Source organism: Triticum aestivum, chromosome 7B (assembly GCF_018294505.1).
Source record: "Triticum aestivum cultivar Chinese Spring chromosome 7B, IWGSC CS RefSeq v2.1, whole genome shotgun sequence".
Classification (NCBI taxonomy): domain Eukaryota; kingdom Viridiplantae; phylum Streptophyta; class Magnoliopsida; order Poales; family Poaceae; genus Triticum; species Triticum aestivum.
This window is the reverse complement of record NC_057813.1, coordinates 68,642,102-68,652,990: the sequence shown is the minus strand read 5'-3', so window position 1 is coordinate 68,652,990 and position 10,889 is coordinate 68,642,102. Positions and strand designations below refer to the sequence as shown.

The 10,889-nt window shown below is 45.9% G+C and overlaps 1 protein-coding gene across 1 annotated transcript; it reads right to left on the bottom strand.

Annotated features, from left to right (window-relative positions):
• Positions 1-200: 200 nt before the first annotated feature.
• On the bottom strand, positions 201-2,654 carry LOC123156541 (ethylene-responsive transcription factor 1). Its single transcript, XM_044574691.1, has 3 exons — positions 2,298-2,654; positions 580-1,425; positions 201-492 (listed from the first exon to the last, which is right to left on the bottom strand). Exons 1-2 carry the CDS (start codon positions 2,557-2,559, stop codon positions 620-622), a joined length of 1,068 nt encoding a protein of 355 aa, XP_044430626.1. The 5' UTR covers positions 2,560-2,654; the 3' UTR covers positions 201-492; positions 580-619.
• Positions 2,655-10,889: the final 8,235 nt, after the last annotated feature.

Sequence of the window (10,889 nt, the reverse complement as noted above, 5' to 3'; positions counted from 1 at the left end):
TGAGCAGCAAGCTGTTTTCCTAAGCAAGTATCTGCAAGTTGTGCTAGAATACTGTTACAAGTAAATGTATACTTTGATAAACTTTGGAGGATTCTGGCCCAGTATGGTACCATATATTTATGCCATGTCACTTACACTAACAACCATGGCAGGATACTCCAAAAGACTTCCAGTATGGCAGCAAATGATGAACTAGCGTATTGGAGAAAATAAGCACGGCATACCAAACACTGGCTTCAAAGTTAAAAGGTTTACAGCCACTTGTAGCAATTACAATAAGGTAGAAACAGGAATACAAAATAAGCAGTTCCCATCACATACTGGTTTCATATATAGATATAATATAGTCTGGGGGCACAAGACAGAGGTCTATTGCAAAAGACTTAGGTCTCCTGACCATTTAAGCTAGACATAACCATAGACTGACGTCGCTACTGCTCGATTCTAGAGGCACCAGACACAAGCACTTGTTGATGTCCAGAATACTTATTCCTGAAACAAGATAAAAGATAATGATCAATGAAATGGAAATTGAAGTGCATAACAATGAGTTTATTTCCAGCATTGAATATGCCTAACCTTTGTCTATATATACAGGCACCCAGCGACCTCGATTCCCTCAGTAGAAACCAGCAGACAAGGGCATGTCATCAAAGGTCCAAAGGCCCATGTTGCCGACAACGTCCTGCGGTACATCACAGCTTAGAATGCTGTCAATTGACTCATCTGAACCATCGTCCATCAGGAACTTCATGTATGGCTCCAAGTCGGCAAGATCAACATTAGCATCACCCATCACAGGAGGTACCGTTGAATTAATGCCATTGTTCTGGAGAAATGCAGATTCATTGACCTCAGTTGAGGTGGGAATGGATGCAAGCACAGAAGTTATGTCAGGGGTCTTGATATCATTCTCCCAGCTGAAGTCTGAGCAACTAAAGGAGTTGCTCCCCTGGTCAGAGGAAAAATTCATGAAAGGAGCCTCAACTGCATTCACTGTAGGCACAAACGACATGTTCTGAGGCTGCACAAATTGCTGATTTAAGGTGTAGTCAACAGCAGGGCAGGAATACACATCTGTGTTGCCCATGGTGTTGAGTACTGGCTTCTGTTCGGTGTTGAACTCGGGCACCTTCACAGAGGTAGCGCAGCGTTGCTGAGGATCCATGGGAGCTTCTTCTGGGAAATTGACCTTTGCCTTCTTGCCACGAATTCTGCGGGCTTCAACATCATAGGCTCTGGCAGCTTCCTCAGCAGAGTTGTAAGTGCCAAGCCAGACACGGACACCCTTGCGAGGATCTCTTATTTCAGCAGCCCATTTACCCCAAGGGCGGCGGCGGATGCCCCTGAACTGGCTCTTTCTCTTCCTTTTAGCAGACCCTGAGGCACAGTCATCATCACCAGCAGCAGTTGCCTTCAGTCCATCTGAATGTAGCAGTAAGATAAAGATGAGACGGTTGATCTTAAACAGATAAAGATGAGGCATTCACTACAAATAAAAAGCATCAACTGTGCTTACTCTTCCTTTGAAAAAATTAGCAAGGAATTAGACTATAGGCATTAACGATGCAAAACAGAGCATAGAACGATTTAACACAAAATCGAAACTGCTCTACACATGATAATTGCTATCCTATTTCGACATGACCATGGAATCGGGCGGCTGTTTCCCTTTAACTCGCATGCATGTGTGGCTGGATTCTTACTGCCGTGCCGGAATCGTTCGATTCTTGTCACACAAAATTGTGTGTCATGATTCATGAGAGAAGATTCCCCCCTCAAAAAATTGCAGAGAACGTAAGTGCAGAACAAGCGTATTTTCCAGAACAAGCCACAGCTACAGCATTACCCTCGAAAAAAACAAGCCACAGCTACAGCACCATATTTTCTTTTCTTTTTCTTTTGCGGGGGATACAGCACCATATTTTCATATAAAAATATGAAGCTTCTCTAATCAGTGTGGCATCAAAGATCTTTTCTCCGCATCTCAGTCACATGACAATAAAAGTTCAGACATGAAATCGGGGTAAGCTGCAGCTAGCATTTGCAGAAATTTAGCACAAATCAAGGATACAGCTAGCTAATCCTGCGATTCCAACCACCAACCCACCTAAGAACTCAAATCTACCCCCCAAATCCTGAACAGAGCAGGGCAATCCAACGGATCTCCGAACCGGTGACCTAAACGCCGGATCTATCTATCTCAGGACGGGCCCAAGAAACCTGCTATTCATCTCAGAGCAGAGCAACAAAACCACCCAAATCGACGCGCGGCCGACAGGGATCCTTTCTTTTACCTCCGGAGAAGCCGGTCCTGCGGACGGGGAAGGGCTTGGCCTCGCCGTCGGACTCCTCCTCCGCCTCCACGAACCCCTCGAAGTCGGCCTCGAACTCCGCGTCGCCCTCCTCCTCCTGGAACTCCTCCTCGGGCACGCGGCGGGGCCTCCCCGCGGCGGCGTCGGGCCTGGCCCTCCTCTTCTTGTCCGCCCGCCAGACGTTGCCGCCGGTGGCCCGGCGCGGCGGCGGGATGATGTCGGAGAGGATGGCGCCGCCGCACATGGCTGGGAGCACGTGGGACCGCGGGTAGAGCAAGGCGAAAGAAAGTAGACGGGTCGGTTGGTGTGGTGTGTGATGATGTGTTGCGCGCTTTGCGTTGCTGCGGGGTGAGTGGCGCGCATATATACGTGTCAGGAGATTCGCTGAGGCGACGGCACTACTGGCGTGTGTGCGCGGATGATTGGGTGGGATGGGCGGGGCATGGTCGTGGCCGTCTGATGTGGGATCAACGGCGGAGGCACTTGGTTGGGGTTTGCATCTGAGAGTTTGCTCTGGTCCTAGGAACTCGTGGTAAGTGTAGCCGTGGGATACCGCAACATTCCCATACAGTCCAAATATGGAGCAGATACATAGTTCCGGACACTTTTGGCCGTGTCCGTCATGTCAAACTCGACCCATACTAACCCATCCGACAACATATATATTCCTTCCCATCGGTTATGCGGATCAAACTCTAGTCATTTCACTCCACTCCCCTCCGTCTCTTACACATTTAGATTTGTTGACCTCGAGCTTATCCTACATGGCCCCGAGGAGGAGATGCATGTCCGGCTTGTGCTTCGTGAAAGTGCGTTATATCGACTAGAGGAGGGATGAATAGGCGATTTTTATGAATTCTTCACTGAGGAATTTTCTGGTGAGGGAATTTCTAAATGAAGAACTACTTGCAGCGGAATAAGTACTCAAAAGTAAACATAGCAGAACACACGCATAGTCATCATGATGAAATGAAGACAAGCACAGAGTACAGAAAGCGTAAACACAGGATAACACAAGGTGAAGATGGACAGACAGAAAAAATTAAACTGAGAAAATTGAGAAAGTCTTCAGTCAAAATCTTCAAACATATGAGAACAAGCACACTACAACAGAGATGAGGAAATTAAAGAGTTGAGGAAATAGAACCATTAAGCTCGGTGAAGACAATGATTTGGTAGATCAGTTTCAACTGTTGTCTAATTTGTACATCTGATTGAAGCGGCTGAGTATTTAAATTCGAGGACACACAGTCCTGGACACACAGTCCTCACCGTATTCTCCTTGAGCTAAGGTCACACAGACCTCGCCCAATCACTCGTGGAAAGTCTTCAGGTGACTTCCGAACCTTCACAAACTCGGTCACTCGGTGATCCACAATTCCTCTTGGATGCTCTAGACCTTGACGCCTAACCGTCTGAAAGAAGCACAATCTTCAAAAGAAATAAGCGTCGGATCCACACAGGATCAATCTCTTCAGTGATGCTCAATCACTTTGGAGTTTCTAGGTTTGGGGTTTGGGTTTTCCTCACTTGATGATTTTTGCTCAAAGTCCTCGGAGGATGGGTTGCTCTCAAATAACAAGTGTCAGTTTTTCTCGGAGCAGCCAACCAGCTAGTGGTTGTGGGGGCGGCTATTTATAGCCTAGGGAGCAGCCCGACATGATAAGACATAAATGCCCTTGTCTGATATGACCGTTAGGTGGGTAGATATTTTGGGACAGCTGGAGCGTAGCACAGCAACCGTCGGAATATTTGACTCTCAAATACCTCAGGGCTATCATGTTCCTCACTTTGTAGGCAATCCACACTGGCGAATTCCTAACTCTTCAGTCAGAACAAATTCCTCAGAGACCAGAAAAACTTCGTCTCTGTCACTGAAGAATATGACTGAACTGTGCGAGATTTCCAATGGCTTCACTCGAAGGGATTGGTAGGTGTAGGATTTTGAGTTGAGCATCACATGGAAATTTTTCCTTAGAAAAGTATTTTCTCGACCCCCTTTAACAGTACGGTGTTTCCTATGACTCAAGAAGGAGAAAGTGAAACTATAAAAACAAAAGTCTTCACGCTTCATGTCCTCGAATGATTGACAAGTCTTCAAGGTCACACCAATTTCTTCACTTTCAAAGTCTTCAGAAAGTCTTCAGAAATCCAAAGTCTTCAGTTGAAGAACTTCATTTTTAGGGGTCGACTTTCTCTGTAAATATCAAACTCCTCATAGACTTATAGACATGTGTACACTCACAAACGCATCAGTCCCTTAACCTATAAATCTTCAATACACCAAAATCACTAAGGGGCACTAGATGCACTTACAATCTCCCCCCTTTTGGTGATTGATGACAATATAGGTTAAGTTTTCAACGGGGATAAACATATGAAGTGTAAATACTGATATTGAGGAATTTGATAGCAAGATATAGAAGAACTCCCCCTGAAGATGTGCATAGTGAGGAATTTGCTTTTGAAGCAATGCACACTTGAAGAGTATAATCATGGAGATCTCCCCCTATATCTTGTAATTCATACACGCATTTGACATATAATATGAAGAATTTGAAATGCATGATGAAATATGGTGACTGATGTAATTCAGCATGCGTGCATTAACATTAATAAGGAATAAGAATGCAGAAGAACACGACAAAAGTATCAGGCCACCATAGAGCTTAAGATTACAACTCGATCCAGCAAAGTCATCAGAAGAACGAGAGTTGTAACTTAGCAAAAAATGCCCATATAAGATAGACCCGCTTGAAGACTAACTCAAATTTCTCCCCCTTTGTCATCGAATGAGCAAAAGGGTTGAAAATGAGGAGTAACGCCCCCGAAGATATCATGAAGATGGAGGAGCGCCAGCATTGTTGGGGTCTTGAGTTGTTGTAGGGCCTGCTGCAGTGTCGTCCAAGTCTTCATACTCGTTCGTGTCGCGTGATGAAGAATATGAACTGGCCACCAAGGAAGGAACCTTGACCTTCTTGAATTTCTTCGGAGGAGGAGCAGACCAGTCAAAATCTTCCTTGAAGCCCATTTGCTTCAGATCTTCTTCACCATATAGATGTGACAGAATAGCCCAGGTGCGATCAAATACTTCATGGAGGTAGTAATGGTTTTTCTTCACTGCATTATGTGTAGAGGTCATGTTGTGAAGAATGGAACCAAACTGACGCTTAACCCATTTGTGGTTTCGATCCACCTTCTGGTGAAGACTTATAAGCAGCTCACGGTCAATCATCACACGAGGAGCAGTAGCTTGAGGGCTCGACTTGGTAGCATTGGCAGCAGAATCATGAGTGGCAGGGTAATCATTGGTGGAGTAAGATGCGGCTTTGCAGAACTGACCATCCAATGGACGAATGCCTTCATCGATAACGGCTGGTGACTTGCCCTTCTCATCAGATGAGGAAATTGTCCGCTTGAGGACTTCAATAGAGGGCAGGTAGCTGAGGTGATTCTGAAAATCAGCCTTGTAGTTGAGTGAAGACCTTGATCTGAGGAATCTCATGATCCACGGCGCGTAAGACTTCAGCTCAAAAGGTGAAAGTGCAACATTTGCGAGAGTCCTCATGAAGAAATCATGATAGTTTATGGGGATTCCATGCATTATGTTGAAAAGCATATTCTTCATCATCCCGATAACTTCTTCATCGGATGAGTCATGGCCTTTGATAGGACTCATAGTCTTCGTCAGTATGTGATAGATGGTTCTTGGCACATAGAGCAATTCCTTCACGAGGAATTTGATCCTTGGGGCTTGACCAGGCTTCAGCGGCTTCATGAGCACTTGCATATAGTGAGCAATGAGTTCAGGCTCATCATACAGACAACGAGCACCTTCAGGTGGAGGACTGAGTGGCAAGGCACGAAGAAATTCAGTAGCTGGTGCCTTGTAGTGAGTGATTTCGGTCATCCAGTCCAACACCCAAGTGTTGATGTCATTTGCTTCACCAGTGATATGCAGCATCGCATAGAACTGAAGAATTAGCTCTTCATTCCAGTCAACAATGTCAGAGCAGAAGTTGAGCAAGCCTGCATCATGAATCATGCTGAGGACTTGTGTGAAGCAAGGCATGGATTCCATGTCCACGTGAGGAATGTGCTCGTGGTCGAAGACTTTGTCCTTGTTGAATAGTACTGAGGAATAAAAGTTGGCCAGGCTGGCAGTCCAGAAGCGCTTCCTTCTAAGACGAGCATGTCATATGGGTTGAATTCAGTGAAGAATACACGCTCGCCGAAGAAATCATCAGCCTTGAATTTTTGCTTCTTTGAGAAGGGGTCCTTTGGCTTGGGCTGAGGAGTGTCAGTCAGTTGCATCACCACTTCAGGAATCGCAATCTCAGGTTCCTCAGGCTGAGGAATTTCAGGCTCTTCTTCAGCTTCAGCCTGTGTCTTCAATTCTTCATTTACATTTTCTTCAGCACTAGTGGCTGAAATTTCTTCGAGGACAGATGGGGTTGCATGAGGTTCTTCAGATCCCATTTGCATTTCAGTAGCAGCCGAGGACTGAGGAATTGCTTGGAGTGGAGTGAACAACGGAGAGTTGGGGTGCTGACTTTCCCAAAAGTCATCATTGAGCACGGGTGTGGTACAGCCGATGTCCACCTCCTCATCTTCCATTTCTTCAACACCTGCCTCTTCAGCAGTAAACTAAGGCAAAGGTGAGGAGACGACTGGGTTTGAAGGGATTTTATCCACTTCAATTTCTTCATCCAACTGCTCTGTCGAAGCAGCAGAAGGAGTTTCTTCATTAGATTCCTCAGGAATCACATAATCTTCACCAAACGGAACAAGGTCCTTTGATGGCATGAAAGATACAGGAATGGCATCAATTGGATTTTCAGTTGAACTTGTCAAAGGCTTCATTTTCTTCGGAGCTAAAGAATCTGATGAAGCTGATGCCTTCCTTTTCTTCACAGTTGCACACTCTGCAGCCTTGGTCTTCTTCGCATCTAATGCAGATGGAAGGATCGGAGTTGGGGTAGGCGCAGGAGGTGCAGAGGACTTTGGATCATTTTCCTCAGGCGCAACTGTTGCAGTTGCCCTGATTTCTTCATTTTCTTCAGGCGCACCACTAGTGGATGCCCTGGGAATATCTTCAGCGGCTGGAATGGAGTCATCAGCCCTGGTACTCTCATTTTCTTCAGTAGCCTGATTGTCATCAGCGCTGCTGGCATGTTCTTCAGTGGGCTGAGCAGATGCTTCAGCCGGTGAAACTTCAATCTGCACAGAAGGAGCAGCACTTGAAGTGATTTTCTTCATCAGATTGACGAACCGAACCTTGGCTCCCTTCCAATCAGCATAATAGCGATCGAACTCATCACTCAATTGCTTGATTTCAGCTTGCAAGGCAAGGAGCTGATCTAGAGTGAGAGTGAGGACATTGTCCTTGAGGTAGCGCTTCTTCTTGTATTGTGCTTTCTTTAGCTTTCTACCTTCTTTAAATTTCCACTTTTCTTCCTCAATGAAGGCAGTCAGAACATGACTTTGACCAGGAGTGAGATTCATCTCCGGCAAAGGCGTGTTAGGGTCCTTGTGCCATAAGTCAATGAAGTCGAGGATCAACTTTGGATCCAACAGTAGTGGCACGTTGCTACCTTTGGCTCTAGCGGCCCTGCTTGCCTATCTCTGATGATTTCAGCGAGTTCTTCATCATCAGCCTCATCTTCATCAGAGGGAACTTGGAAGACGACTTGCTTCTTGTTGAAGGAAATATGCCCTAGAGGCAATAATAAAGTTATTATTTATTTCCTTATTCCATGATAAATGTTTATTATTCATACTAGAATTGTATTAACCGAAAACATGATACATGTGTGAATACATAGACAAACATATAGTCACTAGTATGCCTCTACTTGACTAGCTCATTAATCAAAGATGGTTATGTTTCCTAACCATAGACATGTGTTGTCATTTGATTAATGGGATCACATCATTAGGAGAATGATGTGATTGACATGACCCATTCCGTTAGCCTAGCACTTGATCGTTTAGTATGTTGCTATTGCTTTCTTCATGACTTATACATGTTCTTGTAACTATGAGATTATGCAACTCCCGTTTACCGGAGGAACACTTTGGGTGCTACCAAACGTCACAACGTAACTGGGTGATTATAAAGGAGTACTACAGGTGTCTCCAAAGGTACATGTTGGGTTGGCGTATTTCGAGATTAGGTTTTGTCACTCCGATTGTCGGAGAGGTATCTCTGGGCCCTCTCGGTAATGCACATCACTATAAGCCTTGCAAGCAATGTGACTAATGAGTTAGTTACGGATGATGCATTACGTAACGAGTAAAGAGACTTGCCGGTAACGAGATTGAACTAGGTATTGGATACCGACGATCGAATCTCGGGCAAGTAACATACCGATGACAAAGGGAACAACGTATGTTGTTATGCGGTTTGACCGATAAAGATCTTCGTAGAATATGTAGGAGCCAATATGGGCATCCAGGTTCCGCTATTGGTTATTGACCAAGAATAGTTCTAGGTCATGTCTACATAGTTCTCGAACCCGTAGGGTCCGCACGCTTAAGGTTTCGATGACAGTTATATTATGAGTTTATGAGTTTTGATGTACCGAAGGAGTTCGGAGTCCCGGATGAGATCGGGGACATGACGAGGAGTCTCGAAATGGTAGAGACGTAAAGATCGATATATTGGACGACTATATTCGGAGTTAGGAAAGGTTCCGAGTGATTCGGGTATTTTTCGGAGTACCGGAGAGTTACGGGAATTCGCCGAGGAGAATATGGGTCTTATTGGGCCATACGGGAATAGAGGAGAGAGGCCGAAAGGAAGGAGGCGTGCAGCACCCCTCTGGTCCGAATTGGACAAGGGGTGCAGCCCCCTTTTCCTTCCTCCTCTCCCCCTCTTTCCTTCTCTCCTACTCCAACAAGGAAGGCGGGGAGTCCTACTCCCGGTGGGAGGAGGACTCCTCCTGGCGCGCCCCTCCTGGCCGGCCGCACCTCCCCCTCCCTCCTTTATATACGGGGGCAGGGGGCACCTCTAGGCATAACAACACAAGTTGATCTACGGATCGTTCCTTAGCCGTGTGCGGTGCCTCCCTCCACCATATTACACCTCGGTCATATCGTCGCGGAGTTTAGGCGAAGCCCTGCGCCGGTAGAACATCATCATCGTCACCACGCCGTCGTGCTGACGGAACTCATCCCCGAACCTTGCTGGATCGGAGTCCGGGGATCGTCATCGAGCTGAACGTGTGCTGAACTCGGAGGTGCTGTACGTTCGGTACTTGGATCGGTCGGATCGTAAAGACGTACGACTACATCAACCACGTTGTCATAACGCTTCCGCTTACGGTCTACGAGGGTACGTGGACAACACTCTCCCCTCTCGTTGCTATGTCATCACCATGATCTTGCGTGTACGTAGGAATTTTTTTTGAAATTACTATGTTCCCCAACAGTGGCATCCGAGCCTAGGTTTTATGCGTTGATGTTATATGCACGAGTAGAACACAAGTGAGTTGTGGGCGATACAAGTCATACTGCTTACCAGCATGTCATACTTTGGTTCGGCGGTATTGTGAGATGAAGCGGCCCGGACCGACATTACGCGTACGCTTACGCGAGATTGGTTTCACCGTTACGAGCACTTGTGCTTAAAGGTGGCTGGCGGGTGTCTGTCTCTCTCACTTTAGCTGAATCGAGTGTGGCTATGCCCGGTCCTTGCGAAGGCTAAAACAGCACTAACTTGACGAACTATCGTTGTGGTTTTGATGCGTAGGTAAGAACGGTTCTTGCTAAGCCCGTAGCAGCCACGTAAAATTTGCAACAACAAAGTAGAGGACGTCTAACTTGTTTTTGCAGGGCATGTTGTGATGTGATATGGTCAAGACGTGATGCTATATTTTATTGTATGAGATGATCATGTTTTGTAACCGAAGTTATCGGCAACTGGCAGGAGCCATATGGTTGTCGCTTTATTGTATGAAATGCAAACGCCCTGTAATTGCTTTACTTTATCACTAAGCGGTAGCGATAGTCGTAGAAGCAATAGATGGCGTAAACGACAAAGATGCTACGATGGAGATCAAGGTGTCGCGCCGGTGACGATGGTGATCACGACGGTGCTTCGGAGATGGAGATCACAAGCACAAGATGATGATGGCCATATCATATCACTTATATTGATTGCATGTGATGTTTATCCTTTATGCATCTTATCTTGCTTTGATTGACGGTAGCATTTTAAGATGATCTCTCACTAAAATTATCAAGAAGTGTTCTCCCTGAGTATGCACCGTTGCCAAAGTTCGTCGTGCCCAGACACCACGTGATGATCGGGTGTGATAAGCTCTACGTCCATCTACAACGGGTGCAAGCCAGTTTTGCACACGCAGAATACTCAGGTTATACTTGACGAGCCTAGCATATGCAGATATGGCCTCGGAACACGGAGACCGAAAGGTCGAGCGTGAATCATATAGTAGATATGATCAACATAGTGATGTTCACCATTGAAAACTACTCCATCTCACGTGATGATCGGTTATGGTTTAGTTGATTTGGATCACGTGATCACTTAGATGACTAGAGAGATGTCTG

Excerpts from the sequence above, each read along its gene's own strand:
- LOC123156541 (XM_044574691.1), bottom strand. The coding sequence starts at position 2,559 with ATGTGCGGCGGCGCCATCCTCTCCGACATCATCCCGCCGCCGCGCCGG. Across the intron at positions 1,426-2,297 it reads CAGGACCGGCTTCTCCGGAG|ATGGACTGAAGGCAACTGCT; the intron begins GTAAAAGAAAGG and ends TGCTACATTCAG.